The 23,326-nt window shown below is 45.9% G+C and overlaps 1 protein-coding gene across 2 annotated transcripts in view; it reads right to left on the reverse strand.

Annotated features, from left to right (window-relative positions):
• The window catches only part of ARHGAP6 (Rho GTPase activating protein 6), a 457,788-nt gene that overhangs the window by 239,222 nt on the left and 195,240 nt on the right, over positions 1 to 23,326 (reverse strand). Inside the window, exon 1 of one of the 2 annotated variants that reach the window (XM_066356905.1) lies at positions 9,259 to 9,481. The exons of the other annotated variant lie outside the window; for it this stretch is intronic. Coding sequence (XP_066213002.1) covers positions 9,259 to 9,303 — 45 coding nt within the window. The 5' untranslated portion in view covers positions 9,304 to 9,481. Of the gene's footprint in view, positions 1 to 9,258; positions 9,482 to 23,326 lie in introns of those variants that run through there. 2 annotated transcript variants of the gene reach the window in all.

Genomic DNA, 23,326 nt, shown 5'->3' on the forward strand with positions numbered 1-23,326 from the left:
GTTGCAGTAATGAAGGGGATTGTTTCCTTAATTTCTCTAACAGTTCATTGTTTGTGTATAAAAATGCCTTTGATTTCCTTGTACTAATTTTATATCCTGCCACCTTGCTAAATTTGTTTATTAGTTCCAGTAGTTTTTTGAGTGAATGGCACTCATTAACAAAACACAGAATAAGTGCTGGCGAGAATGTGGAGAAAAGGGAACCCTCCTGCACTGCTGGTGGGAATGCAGACTGGTGCAGCCACTGTGGAAAAAATTAGAAATGGAACTGCCTTTTGACCCAGCCATCCCACTTATAGGAATATATCCCAAGGACACCATATCACCGACTGAAAAAAAGAAATGCACCCCCATGTTTATGGCAGCATTGATCACAATAGCGAAGATCTGGAAACAGCCCAAGTGTCCGTCAGTGGACGAGTGGATTAAAAAGCAGTGGTACATATATACAATGGAATACTATGGGGCCATGAAAAAGAAGGAAATATTACATTTTACAACAACATGGATGGACCTGGAAACTATTATGTTGAGTGAAATAAGCCAGGCAGAGAAAGAAAAATATCATATGACCTCACTCATTAGAGGAATCCAAAAAATAATGAGAACTGAGGAATGGAATTGAGACAGAGGAGGGATCAAAGGGACCAGAGGAAAAGAGGACAGAGGGAAAGGGGATGATAGGATGGGATAAACCTGAAGGGAAGTGGGAGGGCGCTGTAGGGAGGGGAACAAGGGAGATGTTGAGGGGAATAGGGGGGAGGGGAATGCATTCGGGATGACCCTAGAATCTATGTAAACACAATTAATTAAATGATTAATTAATAAATAAAGGAAAAACTGACCTTTTGACAATAAGGATAGAACCAGAAATTCTGAGTACATTAGAAGACATTCATTTCTAAATGTTGATGATCTTGGTTCAAATTTTTGCAAGCACTTAAGACCTTTAAATATATTTACTCCTCATTACTCTCGAGCTTATAATCTAAAACAGGCTTGCTTAATTAACATTCTGTGAAGTGGCAGGGACTTAAGAAAGTGTCCCACAATCCTTGTCACTGGTAGACTAGATAGACCGCCAACACACCTGCCCCGTGGGCTGCTTGGGAGATTTTGAACCTAATGGGATTGAGAGGGAAGAGCTGGAAGGAGTCGTCCATCACCTTCTTGCATTTGCTATTCTTCCAGAGCCTTTCCCTGAGCAAGCCAGTACCAACTCAGATCCTCAAAGAAAGCTCCCAGGGCAGAGTGGGTCCGGGCTTCTCACTCACATATAGTCGCAGATCCAACATCCATGAAGGAAGGTTTTCTGGGAACCCCTCACATCCTCGTGTGGAGATTGTAACTGCTAATTTTTAGAGTCAGGACTAACATTTTAAATAAACTACTATTCCAGCCGAATCAGAAGAGAGGCAGAGGATTAGACAAGGCTGTTAGACATGCATAAATCAAAAAGTCAGCTAAAGTGTCACATGGGAGAGAAGACAGAAAAATCTTTAAGAAATGAGGCCCAAGATTCCCCGGGGTATCAGAGTTGAGGAGTGAAGAAGCGAAGAGCTCAAAGCAATGATGCTTCTGAAAGGGCCACCACTGCCCTTCCCAGACTAAGCCCCACGCAATGTGAAACATGCTATTTATGACCAGGACTGACATGTGGAAAAGGAAATTTGCATTTTGTCAACTCCATCTCTTAAACAGCAGAGAAATATATGGAATGCATTTTAGAGGGCTCCATACAAAATGATTGTCAAAAACAGTCAAGATTTCAATGTCTGCAAAGATACATGTAAATCAAGGTTTCTCAATCCAGCACTACTGACATTTGGGCCAGACAAGTCCTTGTTGGGCTGTCCCATGCATGGTGGCATGTGAAGCAGCATCGCAGGTCTCTACCAACCAAGCAGCAGCGCTCCTTGCCAACTGTGACAGTGAGCAATGCCTCTGGACATTACCCAGGTCTCCCGGCTGAGAACCACTGGCTTAGATGGCGCTGCAGAGTATACTGCGGACCATGCCACACAGACGAAGCACTGCTGAGCCTGTTGTACCCTTAGAGAACCCAGATGAAGTTGAACGCTAGGTCATAAAACCAAAGAGCTCTCTGAAAACGTGTGTCACGTCAGAGTCACCTGGGGTAAAGTACTGGGTTCTACCATTTGGACCCACTTTGCTGCTGAATCCTAGACTTTATAGGGGCTTGTTGAACAGAAAGTGGTTCACCATGTAAATGAATCAGGGTTTTCCAAATATGGCTGATATCAGAATCAACTCCAAAGCTTTTTCAAAGTATTGATTCCAAATCTAGGCTGTGGAGATTCTCATTTAGTGCGAACTGGGTGAAACCCTGAAGCCAGTGTTTTTTTTTTTTCCAAACATCAGCTAATGATGAGCTGTGTTCTAGACCCCCTGGTGTAACGTAGGTAAAAACAGCTAGGCAGCCATGTTCGTCTCCTCACAGATACCCAGTGGGCACCCACTCTGTGCTTGGGGCCTACACTAGGCAGTGGGGGTACGATGGAAAAAGAATGACTGGGTCCCTGCCCCAGACAACCCTACACCTCAGCAGACAGAGGCAGACAAACAGTGAATGTATAATCTAAACAGGGGTGGGGAAAAGTAGGTTAATAATGATAAATAATATGATAATTAATAAATAAATAAAAGTACAAGAATAAACTCTGATTTTCACATACTCACAACTGTAAACCTACTTTATCTCCCCACCCACCGTGTAATGCCAAGTAGAGATGCGAACAGCGCCAGCGCCAGCTAGTGTGGTATGAGCAATAGGACTGCAGTGGGGTCAGAGGCACTTTGGAGAAAGCAGTCAGGGAAGGTGACACCATTTTTCCTGCAACTTACAGGACACCAAAAATGCTTACCACACAAAGAACACCCCAGGCAGACAGGACAGCAAGTACAAAGGCCTGGGCAGGAAGGAGCAGATCGCACATGAGGACCAGAAAGTAGACTAATGTGTCCGTCCGGGCAGTGGTAAGGTGAGGAAGGGTGTTAGGAAGCACTGGGGGCCCTACAGGTGGAGCTGGAAGGCCAAGGTCATGGATGAAGGTATTAGTCTAAGTATAATAGGAACCAATCAGAGAACCTTAAGCACTGACATGTTATGATTTCATTTTCTTCTTAGAAATCTCACTGGCCCCAGGATTGTAATACAGGGTGACCGCGCTGCTTGGTGAGGACGACGGGTGCCACGGGTTTGGGTTTAGGTGACAGCAGGGAAGATGGACAGAAAAGGATGGATCTGCAGTGCTGGCAGGGATGGCTCGGAGACGCCCTGCGGGAGACACAGGAAAGGGGGCAGTCGGGATGATCTCTAGGTGTTCCGACTTGGCAACTCACGAAATAGCCAGCCGTTTACTGAGACAGGAAAGACCGAGACCAAGACCGACTCAGGTGAGGGGCAAGTGAGGGCGAAACCCCAGCGGAGACCGCTGTGGGACTGCTCAACAGCATCAGGCCGAGCGAGAGCCAGAGAGCAGGTCCAGCGTGATCACACGTGGGGACCGGGAAGTGTAGAGGATACAGGTGTGTTACCAGAAAAAAACTAGGCAAAGGGTAGTATTCGTTTTTCTGTGATTGGCAGATATCTCTGCTACAAAACACCCAACAGGAATCTGATTATTTATCAATTAACGATGGTGCTGAAGAAGCGTTTTGCAGGATGAAAGATGTGGCTTCCTAAGATGATGGCAGTTCTAGACCAAGGAGGCCACATCCACGCACAGCTCTGAATGCAGCAGCAAAGAAAGCATGTGGGAAAAGTACCCATGGTTAGTAGAGGGTGTGTGTGTGTGTGTGTGTGTGTGTGTGTGTGTGTGTGTGTGTGTGGCAGAGTCAGAAGAGAGACATAGAGAGAGACAGATAGCGACAGACAGGAAGGGAGAGAGATGAGAAGCATCAATTCTTTGTTTCAGCTCCTTAGTTATTCACTGATTGCTTTCTCACATGTGCCTTGACCAGGGGGCTACAGCAGAGCAAATGACTCCCTGCTCAAGCCAGCGACCTTGGGCTCAAGCCAGTGACCATGGGGTCCTGTCTATGATCCAACACTCAAGCCAGTGACCCCACGCTCAAGCCGGATGAGCCTGCATTCAAGTTGGCGACCTCAGAGTTTCGAACCTGGGTCCTCCAAACCCCAGTCCGACGCTCTATCCACTGTGCCACTGGCTGGTCAGGCAGTACAGGGTATTTAATAATTGCAATTAATATTAGTATTAAACCTTATTTTATTATATTAATACAATTATTAACATTAGTTAATATTGATATATTAATTAATATCTTATTAGTTATTTCTTCGTAGGTCACAAAATTCTTGCTTTTGTGAGGAGACAAACAATAAGGAAACAGTATAACAGTGAATTCTAGGCCATGCTGCTGAATTTCCCGGATGCTTACATTGCAGCGCTATGATACCGATTCATGTTCACTCGGCCCTGCACCCGTGCCCAGCTCTGGCTCTCTTCTCAGCTACCAAAGAATATCCTGTGGTCAGCACCGCCAAATTATTAAGTGAACTTAATGACTTCAAGGTCTTGGGAAATCCGATGTTTATAGAGAGTAAATTTGGAAACTTTTATATTGAAACCTTAACTGTTTGGGTGAAGAGAGGCTCCATTTCAGGGTCAGTCACTTAGCCCTTCTGCTGGGATCCTCAGGGAGGGGTTAAGCAGAGCAAGGGAACGATCAGCATTTCATGACAGAGTTGTGGTTAAGAGCACAGATGGTGGAGCGTCTGCACCAAACAGGAAGTGAGGTCAGCAACGGAGCAGCTCAGAAGTAGACAGGTCCAGGGACAGGAATGGCTGGATCTTGACAGCTGGACTCCATGCAGACTAGCACGGAATCCGAAGCTAAGTCCCTGCTTTTGACCACACCTCAGTAAGGAGAACACATACCTCACACCCACAGATTTCTCTTTCCAGAGGCATCACGGAGACTTCATATTGTTCCCTTTCACAGAAGGAAGGCAAAAATAATTGTGTTACTCCAGGGAACTGCTTGCGATAACAGTATCCATAGACTATTCCAGAGCACTTCTGATAACTTGTTCGAAAACTAAGGCTCAGTGCAGTCATTTTATGGAAGGAGCTGCCATACTTAATTGCATGGGTTGTCATGAAATTCGACATATGTTACATGATCTTGGCAGACAATCAAGGTTTGTAATATTTTCTTTGTGGTTAACAGAAGAAAGCATATGAAGACTGTTGGGGAAGGCAAGTTAATATAATCTTTAAAGCAGGCCAAGTGACCTGACTGGTGAGAGTCTCCAGCAGCAGGAGAATATTGTTAAAGTCATGATCACAAAAAGTGAGGTGGTCGCTACTCTACTCCCAGCACCTTGTGCTGTGTTTGTGGCTGTCTCTGAACCTCGGTGTCGTCCTCTCTCTGAAGTTCTGCATGTTCACTGAGTTGTGTATATAACACTCCTAACATTTACCATGTCTTCTCTCTCAGATCTTCTTATTACAGAGCAATTGTCGCATCTTAAAAACAGGCATGAAAATCAAATAGATCAGTGAGTCTCAAGCGGGGGTGATTTTGTCCCCCAGGGGATATCTGGCAATGGATAAACACATTTTTGGTCACGTGGGGGGGTAGGGAGACACTATGCTACTGGCATCTAGTGGGTAGATGCCAAATATCCTATGCTACTGGCATCTAGTGGGTAGATGCCAAATATCCTATGTACACAGGACAGCTCCCACCACTAAGAACTATCCAGCCCAAAATATTCATTTTGCTGAGGTTAAGAAAACCTGAGAAAGACATAAAAACATGGTATTAGACTCAATGAATATTTTAAATTTTGGTTTTTGTCTATACCAGTCCAATTAAAGAGCTATTCGGCCATGCAATTTAGCAATATGGATGGTCACATTAAGTCACTGAAGGTGCAATTTTTGATTGTTGGTTTATTATAGTAACAAAAGAAAGAGGGAGAAGGATAATTTGGCTCATCTATTTCACTTGCCTAAGGAGTCAAACTCTGTGGGGTCAGGACACCTGACTAAAGCTTCGTTCTGTCCCCTCCCTTGAACTCCACTGCTCTAGCCTGGATCTCCTCCACCATGAACTAGAAAGCCTGTCTACCCCACCAGCTGGACGTGAGGCCAAAGCTGACACAGATGATGTCCAAACACTTTGCAACTTGCATCAGACAATAAAGATTTTTTTAATACTGTGATCTGCAGTTTCTCTGGAAGCGCTGCCAGGAAGTCATTGATTTGTGCGTGTCAGCCTTGGCCCGTGCACTGCAGCACCTCTCTAGCCCGTCCAGGTGAAGCCTGGCCGGCGCAGGGGCCCGAGCACCTCCCAGATGCTTACTGCTCTCAGCCTTCTGCCCGGCCGCTGTCCTAGTACAGGTCAGCTTAGCTCCCCTGACCCAGATGCAGGGTGCACTCTGGCTCCTCCTCACCCTTGACTCTGTCCCGGGACCGCAGCAGACTGTTCCAAAAGCAAATATGATCGAGTCACCAAAAGACCGTCAAGGACGACACCCAGCTGGAAGGATGGAGTCACCATCAACTGAATGTGGGAAAACCGTGGGAGGAAAGGTTGGGAGGAGAACATTAGCGCTAACACACATTTTTATTATGATAAAACAGGGCAGTTGTGCTATACTTCGGAGTGTAACTGATTATATAAATACAGGATGCTCTTATCTACTCAAGTGTTTGCATTTCTCTCTTTGTGGCCATTATGACCATTTAAAAAGATGAGTGATTTTCGCTCTTTCCTCATCTCTTTGGAAAACTGACCATCTAACTGTCGCACAATAGGCATTCAACAAATGTTCGATGAATGAACAAAATGTGAGCTACTGGTTTCTTATATACAGTCTCATCTTGGACAAATGAAAAAAGCACAGAAGGAAGAACGTTAAGTCCTCGTCCCCCAGACTATTTTTCAGAGGAACAAAAGGTACTAAGGACACATGGAGGGTTAATTCTTTGCCAAGAAGATGCAGACCAAAAAAAAAAAAAAAAAAAAAAGCCTCCATGACCCCAGGAGCAAAGCTAACGTTGAGCAGAATAAGTGGGATATTTGTGCTTAAAGGCAAAACAAGCTTTTGAAACAATGTAAACCAGTATGGGAGTAGCAGAGAAGAGCACAGTGCTAGAACTGATATTAAACCACAGAGGGTTATGTTAATATGAAAAGCAATGGGTCACACTTAATAAAGAACATTCTTTTGACTTGTGACTGGCACAGGGCTGCTGAACACTGCTGCTGTATCATTCTTAACATGCAGAAGAAACTTCAGGGGCCCCAGGTGATTTCTCCTAGCCTGAAAGCCAACAAATCCCCTCTGTAATCTTTCTTTTCACAGTCTTAAGTCAGAAAATACGTATGTGGGGATCTATGCTAGAATAAAGGGCTATTTCATCAGCCGATTTTCAAAGTGCGAGGAGACATTAGCACCAGCTAACAAGACAGCTGAATAAAAATCATTTTTAAATTGTTTTGTGAGGCACTGGATTTATTTGCACAATTGAGGCAATAATCATTCATAGAATGAATAGACAAATTCCACCCTTTTTAAATTAAGGAGTCGATTCTCACCTTTCCTCCTCTACCTTTTAAATGCTATTAGAGACATTATTTTACAAATTAAAGAGCACCAGCTCACAATTCAAAATCTGAAAGAGGTGCTGGGGTGAGATGCTGACTGGATATAATGAGCACAGACTCTAACCCTTCTGCACAAAGAAACCTCTGCTAATGGTTACCCCTAATTCTATGTTAAAAGGAAAATCACTGAGCCCCTAGTGTCTCCAGAAAACGAATAAGCATTAGTAACTCACAAGTGCCTCACTTGCCATTTCAAGACATGTAACTCTGGCAAAACTAGAGAAGGAAACATCATAGGTCTAAAATGCTCACCTGGGAAGAGACCTTAATGATGTTCGAATTCAAGCCCTCTTTTTTCCAGCCCAGCAAAAGGAACCAGCAGACATTCCCGGTTAGCCCAATGGCCCCCAGCCGGCCCAGCTGGTCCGGGACCTGGTCAGCAGCTGGCATCAGCTGGGACGGCTCTGGGACCTCTGTACCCACCTACCCTACTCGGCTCCTTTCTTGAAAAGTATACTTTTATGTGGAGGACCTAAAAAGTATGTTTTATGTGCATTTTGGAGGACCTAATCCCAGACAGGTAATTGTCTTGGCTTTATTATAAGGAATGACGATTCTGGTCTTAACGTACTGCATGTTTCTCTCCAATTTTTAAAGTTGGCATTCAAAGCATGTCCAATCTCAACAGTGAAAATCGTGTCCAGGAAAACTCAATAAAGTAGCAGAAGACAGACCAACTGCAATGCCCCGCCTTAAAATAATACCTCTTACAACTGAAGACTAGATGCCTGAAGGCTGAAGCGAGCCAGCCCGCTGCCCGCCTGCTGCCTGGAGGCGGCATTCGGGACCTTCAGCACTCCTTCCTCAGACACATTTTCTTTTTTGTCTTTTTCTCGACTCTCTCGCAAAAATAAACTCAATCTAGAAGCTGATTTGGTTGATCAGTCATTAACCTTGAAATCTTGACTCCTTCCCTAAAGGAAGCAAAGCCCGTGAGCTTTCTGTCCGTTGTGTCCCGCAAGACCCCCAGCGCCAAGCACAGTGAATGGAACACAATAAATCCCCGTAAAGATTTATGGAACATGTGAGTCAGCGGGGAGAAGGGAGGCCACTGACAGAAGACCCCTGACATCCTCTTGTGTGTATCCGATCATGTGCAACATTCTGTCCCGCTACAGATTCGGAGGGCAACGCACACTCTGTGTAAGGAGCAACGCGGCTGCACCCTAACGCACCCTGCACCATTCCTCCTGCGAGTCCCTCGCCACACGCTCGGGTCAGGAAGCGTCCCTGCTTGCCACCCCGCTCTTTCCCCGTTCTCGCCGCGTCTCTGGCCGAAGGCGGAGTGGGAGAACCTGGGCCCAGCCCCAGAAACTCCCTTCTCAGCCCCGGCCGGAGAGGCGATAGCAAGGTGCAGCCCCCGGCCCCGGACACAGTGGGCACTGCGGGGTCCGGCTTGGGGCTCCCTTTCTAAGGGACAGCTGAGTTTCCGAGCAGTGGACACTGAGGGTCGGCGGGACGGCGCACGCAGCACCTCTACACCCCCCACACCACTGAGGACCTCTGGAGAGCCACGGACCCCACCAAAGACGACTTGTCCCCTCCCAGGCCGGCCAAGTGGCGCCCCCTGTCGCCTGTTTGCTCCGGGACACTCACCGCGTAGTGAAGCGGCGGTTTCTCGCGGTGTACCGGGTCCCCCATGTCGCTACCGGGGAAGAGCGGCGGGTCCCCGGGCACGGTCTGGGGTCGCGGTGCCTCTCCGAGGTCCCTTTATTTCACTGCCATCCCGGGCTGAGCCCGGACGCCAGCCCTGCTCCCTCCGCCCCGAGCGCGCTAAGTGCCCAGGGCACCAGCGTCCTGCCGCGGAGCTGGAGGGACAGGGAGGAGGCGGCGGCAATGGGAAGAAGGGGGAGTAGCAGGCGGAGGGGAGGAGGGCAGGGAGGAGGAGAAGTTCGAGGAGGAGGAGGAGTTGGAGGGGGGAGGGAAGAGGGGAGGACGAGGAGGGGGAGGAGGAAGAAAGAAGGGGGAGAGGAGGGAGCGGCAGAGTCCGTTGCGCTGGGCGGACGTTTCAGCCCTTCCGCGCCTGACCGGTTCCTGTCGCGGCGGCTGCGGCCAGCTGTTGAGGCTACAGCGACCCAGCGCGCCCACGACAGGTGTCAGGGCGGCGGGCGCTCCTACCTCCTACCACCCCGCCCCTGATCAAGCCTTCAGCACCAGCGAGAGGGCGAGCTTAGGTTTCCAAGAAAGACTTTCACTAACTTGGGAGCCCGCGCCAGGGAAGGCGGAGTTTCGGCGTTTGGAAAGCCCTCCTTTGGGGAAGTCTCAACCGCGGGAACCCTAGGAAAGGGCAGGCGGGAGAGGAGCCCGCAGCGCTGACAGGGGCAACTGCTCAGGGCAGGGAGGCCGGCTGCCGGGTGGCCCGGCCGCGCTACATCGGGCAAACCGAGCCCCTAGGACTTGCAGGACCGAAGCGTGTGGAGAGAAGCCCACTGCGAGGCGGAGTACTGGAACGCGAGCACTGGCTTTGGTGCCAGGCTGGGGCTGGGCCGGGGGCGGGGCTGGGGGTCTTCCAAGTGCTGCTTTCTGTGTCTCAGTTCTTAGTAGCAAATCAGAAAACGACATCGCAAGGATTTGGAAGTAGAAGAAACATACACAATTTGCAAATGCTGCCGGATAAAGCAAACCATTGTTAGCACACACGGGAGGCTCACGGCAGCAGCTGACCCTGCCTCTGCTCTGCAGTCCCCACACGGAAGCCTGCGCCGCTAGACCCCGCGGAGAGGAGCCCCGGTTCCCTCCCCGGGCCTGGCCTCTGACTTCTGGGCACTCTCCTACAAGCTGAGGCCAGACAAAGGCAGGGTCCAGAGCCAGAGTGGACATCCCATACCCGATGAAATCAATCAGTTCAAGCCCAAGAGGGCTGGCTATCAAGTGGAAGATGAATTTGTAGGTGGCTTGTGTCTATTCTTCAGGGTCCCACTGCACTGAACTTTTTGAGTGGCCCTCCACCTGCTCTGTGGGGGTGGGGGTAAGAAAATAGCATATGGCCCCCGTGTTTGGGCCCTTACAATTTGCTTGCATGGCCCACTCACCGGCATAGAATGTTTCAGAACTGTCTGCATCATTGTAAAGAGCACTGGGAACGTGAAGACAGGGGACCAAGTACCTTGAATAGTCTACTACTAGGTAATCCCATGACAGTTCATCTGCTACAAAAACGGATGATTATATCTACTAAGACTGGCCCTGCACCTACCCTTTGGGCCAACAATTCCACCTGTAGGCATATAGAAAAATGGGGGTCAGTGGCCTCTGTGTACAAGCATGTTCGTAATATCTTCCAGCAGGTTCACCTAAATGGAAACAATCTAAATGTCCAGGAACTAGTGTGTGATGGGCCAACCGTGGTCTGTCCATACCACAGAATACTCCCCAGCAATGAAAGGAAAATGCTACTGACACACACAATGACATGGCTTAGCCTCAGAGACACCATGTTGAGAGAAAGAAGTCACATACAAAGAAGGACATACTGTAATATCATACTTATTTATTCTGGGATTGAAATTCATATGTTAAGCTGAAACAGGCAAATATGGCCGATGATGCTAGAAGCCAGAAGAGTGATTACAAAGATGGGAGGGATGCAGGGAACCTCCTGGGGTGTGGGAAGTGTCTGGTATCTTGAACTACCTGATAGCCACCCAAGTGCACCCATACGTGAAAACTCATTGAGTGGTGCAGTTCAGATTTCTGCAGTTGACCCCTGTCACTATGTGCATTCTATACTGCAATATCCTAAAAATAAAGATAAATTTAAAATCACCCTGGTCAATAAGCTCGGTTGGTTAGAGCATTGCCCCATGGTACAGAGTTTGCTGGTTCAATCCCCGGTCAGAGCACATGCAGAAACAGATGTTCCTCTCTGTCTGTCGCTCTCTCCCTTCCTTTCTCTAAAATCAATAAAAGAAACATTAAAAAATAAATTTGAAATCAATCTCCTGCTCAAAACAGAAACTTCCAGCAAGAGTGCTGCCTGTCTTAAGGGCAGTCACGCTCCCATTGGCTCAGGTCCCCTCCCTGCAGCCTGCCTTGACAGGGCTCCTCTCCCTGTGTTGTGTAGGAGGACAGAGGCTGCCTTTCCATCCATCCGGGGCGATCACCCTGCTCCCCAACAGGTCCAGCCAGAACTGGAGAAATGACACACTGGAGTCGCCTCTCCACTTTCACTCTGGCTGCTTCTGAAAGCCACCTGAACGCTAGTCATCAAGGACCCTGGGAATAAGGCAGAGAACTAGCACCAGCTTTGCTACACCGCACCCTTCAGAGAACGCAGCTGGGGCTTCGAGGGAGGGCTGCTTCCACAGTGTTCTCCGTCTAGGGACCTCCGCCTCCCTGTGTGCTATTTGGAAAGATGAACTCTCCAGCCTTCGGATTTCTTTCTCTGTCATACCTGCAATTAAGTTCCTGAAACTAAAAATGCCTTTCCCTAATACAAGGTGGGTCCCTGGATTTTAAAACCCTTAACTCTAGTCCTTGGATCATTACTACTCCATGTTAAAATCAGGTCATCTTAGACTTTGTATTCTGTCTTTGAAAAATGTATTAAATCACTAAACATCATTATCGTAAACCAAAAAACAATCCATTTCCAAATTGTGTACAGTAAGACCTCACTTTAAATCATCCATAGGTTCTTAGAAACTGTGACTTTAAGTGAAACAATATCAAACTTCTAAATAAAGACCTCAAACACTCTTAATATGAAACAATGAAATAAACGAGCTACATCTACATTTGAGAAAGATGAATTAAAACAACTAAAAGAATGATTTTCCAACCCACAGATTCCAGTTCAGGGTCAACGTGGCCAGAGCCTCTTAGAGCACCAGCTGGAACCCACCTGGACAGGGCTCCCTTCCATCTCAGGGCCACGCACACCCACAGCCGCACTCAGACTGGGACAGTATAAACAGGACAGTTCACATGACAGGCACATTAGTGGGATGCAGGAAGAAACCAGAGTCCCTGGAGAAAGCCCACGCAGACGTGGGCAGGACATGCAAACTCCACGCAGACAGTGGTCCCAGTGGGAATCAATTGCCCTCCCCATCAACATTAAGAACAAAATGATATGACATTGAACAAAACAACATTATTCAAGGACCTGCTTTATTTACATCTCAGAAATGACTTCTCCCTGCTAGCATATTTCTTGTTCAATTGTCATTGCTAAATTGGAGTGAAATTTTCAAGTGCAAGAGAGCTGCTGTTTTTTGTTTTGTTTTTTCCTGTTTGAAAGGTTTGGGGACATAGGACAAAGCATTTAAGAAATTATCAGTCCACGCTACAAGGCTCTTAAATTTACCTCAGAGTGAATCATACACCTCTTCAGTGTTCAATCCATTTGTTCAAGACTGGAGATGAACCTAAAAGGCTGTGCAGAACTCTAAGAGGTCTGTTGAATCTTAAACAATTGAAATTCCATGCATTATTTCTATTTGCTGTTGAGTTCTTTATATTTTTTGGATATTAACCCTTTATCATATATATGGTTGGCAGATATTTTCTCCCATTCTGTAGGTACCTTCTCATTCTCTTTTCTCTTTTTTTGTAATAGAGACAGAGAGAGGGACAGATAGAGACAGACAAGCAGAAAGGGAGAGAGATGAAAAACATCAATTCTTTGCTGCAGCACCTTAGGTGTTCATTGATTGCTTTCTCATATGTGCCTTGACTGGGGGGCTACAGCAGACCCAGTGATCCCTTGCTCAAGTCAGTGACCTGGGGATTCAAACCAGTGACCTTTGGGCTCAAGCCAGCGCCTATGGGGTGCTCAAGCCAGCGACCATGGGGTCATGTCTATGATCCCACACTCAAGCCAGCAACCCTGCGCTCAAGCTGGATGAACCTACACTCAAGCCGACGACCTCGGAGTTTCAAACCTGGGTCCTCCGCATCCCAGTCTGACGCTCTATCTACTGTGCTACCACCTGATCAGGCTCATTTTGTTGACTGTTCTTTTTGCTGTGCAGAAAAGCATTTTAGTTTTATGTGTCTCACTTGCTTATTTTTGCTTTTATTGCTTGTAGTTTTGGAGTCATAGCGATATTTTTTTGTGGTGGAGGCTGTCCTATGCATCATAAGATGTTTAGTGGCACCCCAGCATCTACCCACTAGATGCAAGTATTATCCCGCTCCCCAGGTTGTGACAACCAAAAACATCTCCAAACATTGTCAAATATCTCCTGGGGGCAGGGGGCAAAATCATTCCTGTTTGAGAACCACTGCTTTTAGGAAATATATATCCATAAAATTTAGACCTTAATGTTGCCTGTTTTCTCATGTTATATAAATATGTCATAAGCACGTTTTTATTACATCTGGCTTCTTTTACTCAACATTAGGGTTTTTTTGTTTTGTTTTGTTTGTTTTTTGTATTTTTCCGAAGTTAGAAGCGGGAGGTAGTCAGACAGACTCCCACATGTGCCCCACCGGGATCCACCCACATGCTCACCAGGGGGCGATGCTTGGCCAATCTGGGGCATTGCTCTGTTGTGGCCAGAGCCATTCTAGGGCCTGAGGTGCAGGCCATGGAGCCGTCCTCAGCACCAGGGCCAACTTTGTTCCAATGGAGCCTTGGCTGCGGGAGGGGAAGAGAGAGACAGAAAGGAAGGAGAGGGGGAGGGGTGGAGAAGCAGATGGGTGCTGCTCCTGTGTGCCCTGACTGGGAATCGAACCTGGGACTTCCACATGCCAGGCCAACACTCTACCACTGAGCCAACTGCCAGGGATCACATTAGGTTTTTAAGGTTCTTCCATGTTGTTGTCTGCAGCTATAGTTAGTTCATTCCCATTGCTGTCTAGTATTCTATTGTATCTGTTTAGTGCTATTTATCTTTTCACCTGCTAATGGACATTCATGTCCTTTCCAGTTTGGGGCTACTGAAAACCATACTGCTTGAATATCATTCATGCATCTCCTTGTGCACGTGTGCATAGTTTTATATAAAGGGCACAAACCTGGAAACAGAATTGCTGGGTCATAAGCGAGCATATCTTTAACTTGACTGGACAATGCCTAACAGTTTTCTAAACTGATTGTACCAATTAGAATTTTTATTTATACTACAGTATAAATAGACTGAACATAGTTTACATAAAGCATGAACATAGTTTAGAGTTGTCTCTCTTCTAGGTTTTCTCATGGGGCTGCAAAGATAAAATTCAGGAAATCAAACACCAAGGTCAGGAAGGAGAGATGGGGGAGGAGCTTAAGGTCGTCTTGCCCAAAATCACATGTCTCTCATGACTGCAGGAGGACCTGCTGGCCTGCTAGGAATCGGGATGGCATTGCTGACTCCATCCATAGGTACAGGTAGGAGCAATGGGTACACTGGTTATGTTTTTGAGGGGGGACATTTTTTAGGGGAAATTCAGCATAATGGGGGGATCTTAGCAACCCAACTGTAAACATAAGTGCTACTAAAAGAATTGCCACTTTGCTCCATGGCCATAATTCTCCCTTTCATATCAACCCTAACGGGTATGGAGATGGGAGAAAGCCAAGGGAGATGGAAGTTTTTATTTCTATCTCAGGTAAGTTAGAGGGCTAACCCCTAGTCTAAAGACAGACCTGGTCTGAAGACCAGTGAATAAAGAATTCCTGGGGGCCCTAAGAATGGTACCTGGGGCTGCAGTGACGCAGAACAGAGATGCTAGAAAAGAATGCTCTGGCATTGCCTAGTAACACTGCCCTCGGCCTTGACCCCTACAAGCAAGAATATTAAGACGTTATACAGGGAGGGGCAAAAGGAGGTTTACAGTTGTAAGTACACAAAACAGAGTTTATTCTTGTATTATTTATTAACTACTGTGCTATTTTCTATACAAGCAACTGTAAAGCTACTTTTGCCCCACCTTGTATATCAACCAGAACTGAGAATTGGACGAACTAGGAACGCAGGGAAAGAAGGCGAGGGAGGGAAGGTGAAGATAGAGTGGCCATAACAATAAGTTCAGTTTGGTATCATTGGTTTGTCCTGTTCTTGCCATTTTAATATTTTCACTGTAGAATTGCTACTCAGTGCCTTGAAGCCAGGGAGAATGCCCTTAAGAAGTATCCACAGGGAGATTTTCTAAAACAAATTTCTATTCAAGGCTCATTAAGCAGAAAGAAGAGGCTGCAATTCTGTAGTTATGACTTCCCCAAAAACAATTTGAGAATAAAGAAATTACTTTTCATTATATCCATACACTAATATTAGTCTATGGCCTCCACCGCGTCCCCGCCCCAGTCCTGATCTCCTTTCCTCTGCACGCTGTCTGTCGTAAGCAGTCAAAGCCTGGCGATGCTCGTGACAGCGCAGGTGCTTCTGGTGCTAGAATTATTATCAGAAACTACAGCAGTTCCACTTATCATTGAGCACCCAAATCACTGGCCCTCTGTCCAGGCTCATGCTTTGCAAACAGCAAATCTGGATCCCTGGAATATTACTGCAAGGAAAGCATGACTGTCTATTTTATTCAGAAGGCTAATGAACTAATTTTGCATACCTGGTAAATGGTGGAGTCAAGATGGAAATGGAAGTAGCATCCAAATTTTTTTGCAGATCATTTCAGTATGTCTTAAAGGAAAGACTCATTCATTAGATTGCTATGGTATCTTCTTCTTTTTTTTGAAGCTGGAAACGGGGAGAGACAGTTAGACAGACTCCCGCATGCACCCGACCGGATCCACCCGGCACACCCACCAGGGGCGACGCTCTGCCCACCAGGGGGCGATGCTCTGCCCCTCTGGGGCGTTGCTCTGCCGTGACCAGAGCCACTCTAGCACCTGGGGCAGAGGCCAAGGAACCATCCCCAGCGCCCGGGCCATCTTTGCTCCAATGGAGCCTTGGCTGCGGGAGGGGAAGAGAGACAGAGAGGAAGGAGGGGGGGGGTAAAGAAGCAAATGGGCGCTTCTCCTATGTGCCCTGGCCGGGAATTGAACCCGGGTCCCCTGCACGCCAGGCCGACGCTCTACCGCTGAGCCAACCGGCCAGGGCCTATGGTATCTTCTTATACAGGGGACAGGGAGCAGACACTGCCAGTGCCCCATCCATATCTCCTAGGCCTGAGGTTCTCAACAGAGACAATTTTTCCTCAAGTGGACACTTGGCACTATCTAAACATTTTTTCGGTTGTCACAACTGTGGGATGAGGGGTATGGGGAGACAGTTGCCATCTGTGTCTAGTGGGTACGTGCCAGGGATGGTGTTAAACACCACCCCTCACAACAAAAAGCTATCCTGCCCCAAATGTCGAGTGCCAAAGTTGAGATACCCTTCATAGACAGAGAAATTCATCCTTTGATTAAATTTTCACTGTGTAGTACATCTCATAGCAACAACAAATGTTCTTTCAGTGGAGTGAGCTTGCATCACCCAAGAAAACAAGGAGAAATCTCCCCAGAGCAGAAGAGCCGGGCTGAGCTCGGGCTGAGCTCTGACACTCTCTCCGCCCAACACAGCGCGTCAGAAGGATGACAGCTGAAATTGGCCATTTGTGTGTGCTTAAAACCAGAAGCTATGAAGTTCTTTGGAACACTTGACTAGTCACCCAGTGAAAGTACTGGTTCCGAAGGCTCAGCAGTATAACGAGTGATGCTAACACCTGGCATTACTCTGGTGTCTGAAACTTGCAAAACAATTTCAGATGTGACAGTGCCCCCTCCTCCAATTAATCTATTTTGTGATTATGATTTCATTTTTAGAGGGGAACAGAACATATAAGGCAAAAGTTAAGAATTTGTTGTCAGAAGTATAATAAAATGAGGAGAATGAAGCAGAGTCCCCTTCGCATGCCAAGTCACTTAACCTGTCTGTGTCCCATTAATCCCCCAAAGAGAGAGGATGAGCCAGACTTTCAGATCCCTAAGGAATGCTTGGTACTTAAAAGCCAAACACCAACAGCTTAGCAGGGCCTTCTTTGCCTTGCTGTGCATTGAGGGCCAACCAAAAAACTGCTCCAAACTTATTTGTTGATTCTTCTTCTTTGGGATCATGCTCTATGAAAGTAGCTCTCAACCAAGTGCAGTTCTGTCCTTTAGGGCACATTTGGTCATATCTGAAGATATTTGTTATTGTCACAACTTGTGGTGGGGGCAGTAGTACTGCTGATATGTAGTGGATATAAGCCAGGGATGCTGCCAAACATCCCACAATGTCAACAGTACGAGGGTTGTACAATCCGCTTTACATGTAAAACTGTTCTGGTCCAAATCATTCTAATGCATTAGAATCTAAGCACCAGACTAGGATTCTTACATTATTTCAACTTTTGTTGCCATCTTTCTTCCTGTTCATACATACCACACAAAATAAAAGATATTACCTGAAGAGATTATGAGATTTCTTCTCCCATTCAGCAGAAGATAGGACAAGAAGAAAAAGTACCAGAGGAAAATGGCTAGTCAGTGTCTGAATGTACGGTCTTCAGAACCATATGCATAAGAATCGCTTGGGGTGAAATCTGTACAAGGTAGACTGTGAGGACCTCCCCAAAACACACTATTCATGTGGTCTCTTGGAACATCAGCTCAGAATTCACAATTTTAGCAAGATCCCTTATTATCATGTACAAGATAGTTTGAGGACCAATGATGTGGTGATACCAAAATGAAGAAACTGATGCTTACAAAGGTTGAGCGACATGTTCAAGGTCATGCACACAGCATGAGACAAGGTCAGAATTCATCCCTAGTTCAATTAATACTAGACAAAGGAGGCAAGAACATACAATGAGAAAATGATAGTCTTTTCAATAAATCGTATGAGAATATTGGACAGCGACATGCAAAAAAATGAAACTTGGCCACCAACTTACACCATACACAAGGATAAACTCAAAATGGAGTCAAGATTTAAATGTAAGTTACAAAACTATAAAAATCCTAGAAGAAAACATAGGCAGTAAAATCTCAGACATTCTCATGGCAATATTTTACCTGACATATCTCCCTGGGCAAAGGAAACAAAAGAAAAAATAAACAAATGGAACTACATCAAACTTAAAAGCTTTTGTATAGCAAAAGAAACTATCAAAAATGAAAAAAGGTAACCCACTGAATGGAGAACATATTTGCCAATGATACATCTGGATAAGGGGTTAATTCCCAAAGTATATGAAGAACTTATACAACTCAACACCAAGAAGACAAAACCAAATTTAAAAAAATGGGCAAAGGACCTGAATAGACATGAAGAAAAAATGCTCAATGTCACTAATCATCAGAGAAATGAAAATCAAAACCACAATGAAATACAACTTCATACCAGTCAGAATGGCTCTCATCAATTAACAAACAACAAGCGTTGGCGAGGGTGTAGAGAAAAAGGAAACTTCGTGCCCTGCTGGTGGGAATGCAGACTGGTGCAGCCACTGTGGAAAGCAGTGGGAGTTTCCTCAAAAAATTAAAATGAACTGCCTTATGTCTCAGTGATTCCACTTCTGGGAATATATCTGAAGAAACCCAAAACACCAATTTGAAAGACTATATGCACCCCTATGTTCATTGCATTATTATTTATAATAGTCAAGATCTGGCCTGACCAGGCAGAGGCACAGTTGTTAGAGCGTCAGACTGGGATGCGGAGGACCCAGGTTTGAAACTCCGAGATCACCAGCTTGAGCACAGGCTCATCTGGTTTGAGCAAAGCTCACCGCTTGGACCCAAGGTTGCTGGCTTGAGCAAGGGGTCACTTGGTCTGCTGAAGGCCCACGGTCAAGGCACATATGAGAAAGCAATCAATGAACAACTAAGGTGCCACAACAAAGAATTGATGCTTTTCACCTCTCTCCCTTCCTGTCTGTCTGTCCCTATCTATCCCTTTCTCTGACTCTGTCTGTCTCTGTAAAAAAAAAAAAAGAAAGAAAGAAAGATCTGGAAACCATCCAAGTGCCCATCAGTAGATAAGTGGATAAAAAAGCTGTGATACATTTACACAATGGCTACCTGGATATAAAAAAAAAAGAAGGAAATCTAGTCCTGCCTGGAGAGCTCAGTTGGTTGGAGCGTCATCCTGAGGAGCAGAGGTAGCAGGTTCGATCCCTGGTCAAGGTACATACAAGAACAACTCACTGCTCCTCTCTGTCTCTCCTTGCCTCTCTCTCTAAAACAAATTTTTTAAAAAATAAGATGAAGAAGAAGGAAACTGAACCTTTTGTAACAGCATGGTTGGACCTGGAGAGGATTATGCTAAGTGAAATATGCTCGAGAAAGACAAGTGCCACATGATCTCACTTATTTGTGGAATCTAATGAATGAAATAAACTGACCAACAAAATACAGTGTGTCCGTAAAGTCATGGTGCACTTTTGACCGGTCACAGGAAAGCAACAAAAGACGACAGAAATGTGAAATCTGCACCAAATAAAAGGAAAACTCTCCCAGTTTCATACCTATTCAGTGCAGTTCGATGTGGACTCACACACAGATTTTTTAGGGCTCCTTAGGTAGCTATCCCATATAGCCTCTACAGACTCGTCACTGACTGATGGCCTACCAGAACGGGGTTTCTCCACCAAACTACCGGTTTCCTTCAACTGCTTATCCCACCGAGTCATGTTATTCCTATGTGGTGGCGCTTCGTTATAAACGCGCTGATATTCACGTTGCACTTTGGTCATGGATTCGAATTTAGCAAGCCACAGAACACACTGAACTTTCCTCTGTACCGTCCACATCTCGAATGGCATGGCCATGGGCTGCTCCGCTGTATACACGGAGTTATGTCATCATCTGCACATGCGCACATGCTGCCACTCATCCTACAGAAACTGGGAGGGTTTTCCTTTTATTTGGTGTAGATGTCACATTTCTATCGTCTTTTGTTGCTTTCCTGTGACCGGTCAAAAGTGCACCATGACTTTACAGACACACTATAGAAACAGAGGCATGGACACATGGAATGTACCAACAGTTGTCAAAGGGGAGAGGGATTGAGGGGCTGGTGAAAGAAGGCAAAGGGATTAGGAACACACATAAACTCACACACACACACATATAAACACACAGACACAGACAACAGTGTGGTGTTAACCGGAGGGAAAGGGGTTAGGGGCAGGTGGAAGTGGGCAGAGGGAGGACGAATGGATAGGGAAGGACTTTGCTTTGGGTGATGGATGCACGATCAGTGTGCAGATGATGTTTTATCGAGTTGTAGAAACCTGTATGGTTTTGCGAACCAAGGTCATTCCAATCAATCAATCAATCAATGTATGCAGCTCCCCAAAAAGGAGAAAAATAGGCCTGAATTTACGGAGAATGGGTGAAAATCAGATCCACTTGTAGTTCTTGAGGGAGAAATGAAGATAACACTTGGCCCAGCTCCTCAGGACCCAGAGCCTGCTCAGGAACTTGCTACATTTTCCTGTGGTTGTGTCAAGTTTTCTCCCCATTGTCTTCATGACTTATGGGTAAAAAGAATGTTACACATGACTTCTTTCAAAGCTCTTAGGGTAACTGATCTCCATTAAATTTTATTTTTCAAAACCTTGGAATTCTTTTTCTCACATTAACATGTCAAGAAATGACAAATGTGTTTAAATTACACAAATTATTAGTCCTTTTAGATTTCCCAAGGGGGAAAATTCCTTCAGAATCTATTGAAAAACCTTCCCATCTAGAAAATAATTCTTTGTCTCCCTTCCTGGCAAAATAAGGCTATCAGCCACTTGTTCCCCATTGTTGATGGAAAAGTCTGAGATTTGGAACACAAGAAAAGCTGTCTTATACATCATAATAGACAATGTGCTGACTTCAAGGCTATTGGTTTGCATTTCTCTAAGTCCAACTTTTACAATGGAATGATGGAAAGAACAAAGAAAATTCAGTCTGTGGATGCTGAATGACATGAAGACAGTGATAAACAATGTGAAGGGATGTCATGTGAAAGAAAGAAAATCTTGTCGGTCGTCTCCAGCAAGCTGGACGAGGACCGAGACTGGAGGTTATAAAGACTCATATTTTGACTCAACATATGAAAGAACTTGCTACATTTAACTTGGCAATTCCACTTCTAGGTATATAATGAAGAGTAATGAAAACCTATGTTCACACAAAAACTCCATGAATGTTGACAGCAGCATTATTTATGATAAGCAAAAGGTGGAAACAACTCAATTGTCCACCGAGGGAGAGAGGGAGGAAATCTGTAGAACAAACTGAATGTGCAAGAACAGGAAGGCAGCTATCCTGGGAGGTGCTGATTTCTTCTTCCTGGCAATGTTAAAGTTGAGCCCATATGACCATCAGATGGACAGGCTGTGCTATGTGGCAGTTTCACTCCGGGACATGCAACTCTAAAATGTCATAGTCAATGTTTTATCCTTTTCCTGTTTCCCTGACTATAACACAAGTGACTCAAGACTAAAGAATGTCTTCATTCATTCGGTCCATTCTTTCATTCATTCTTTCAATGCAGACTAAAGGCAAGGACTTGTGCTATTTCTCTCTATTAATAATATAGTTGCTCTCACCTTAGGTAGCATTCCCAAGAAGCAGACACTATGATAAGGATTCACGTGCAAGTGATTTATTAAGGACATGTTCCCAGAAAAAGCTGGTAAGGGATAAGCCTCACAGGGTAGGAAAGGGGAGAAGGCCGAGTAACAGTGTGATTTCTGGCCAAGGCCAGTCTCAGCCGGATCCTGAAGGGTGTTCTAGAGTGTAAATTCCATCTCAGAACTGTTCCACCTCAAAAGAAAAGGACTGAGCTTGAATTTTTGCCCACCTGCCAGTCATGGGCTATGGGATGCCCTGGGAAAGTGCTGAAGAACCCCAAGGGAAGTCCTCTGAAGTTCATAGACACTGGTCGTTAGAAGCCAACCAGACAGAAGCTGGAGGCTGGGACAGGCACACAGACTGGTGAAAGGTCCGAGATATTCTAGGGAGAGCACCAACAGCAGGTTCCACTACATGTTTGGATTGAAAACTTGTTCATCTCCTCTCTGAAGGCTGTTCATGACTCCGTTCACAGCCCCAGACACCTTGCCAGTGCAGCGACGCGAGTGGAGCCCCGTGGGTCATTCCCTTCTTGGCCTATAGAGACTTTGTCTGGCGTCTCACTTCACATACTGAGAATCTCCTGAAGTGGTCATCTGCCCGCAAGCACTATAGGGGACTTTTCAGCAGCTTCGGCAGTCTCACTTGTCATTTAGCCACTTACTTTAAGGTTGGGCAGGTTCCCCAAACTGCAAACGCAGAGAACTGTTTCTGTCTGGGTGACTCGACTTGACTGGATTCCCTTTCTTCCCCTGAGTTATCACAGACACCCAGGATGCCAGTCCCTTGGCACACGGTGGAATCCTCGCTGCTGTATCAATCATGGACGACAGCATTTGTTGAGTCCCATTATCATTGCGAGGATCGCATTTGTGTGAGCGCTGGTGTGAACGTGTGTAGCACTTAGGAGCACGCCAGCCGTCTCTAAGCTCTCCATCAATGTTCACAGTCACCACACCGGGATAGAGCTGCTCTTGGGTCATCCTCAAAATGACCTGCCAAAGAACTTGCAACCATCTTTCAGACCTATTTCAACTTCGAAAAAGAGTTTTCTAGTGTCCTCCCTTTCTGCTACTTCTTACTATCCCTTTCTTCTTCCATTTCCTCTGGGGTTAACATACCAGATGGGGTTAACAACAACACTCCTCAGCACCGAGGAGAAAAAGAGTGAGTATTAGG

This window comes from Saccopteryx leptura, chromosome X (assembly GCF_036850995.1).
Source record: "Saccopteryx leptura isolate mSacLep1 chromosome X, mSacLep1_pri_phased_curated, whole genome shotgun sequence".
Lineage (NCBI taxonomy): Eukaryota > Metazoa > Chordata > Mammalia > Chiroptera > Emballonuridae > Saccopteryx > Saccopteryx leptura.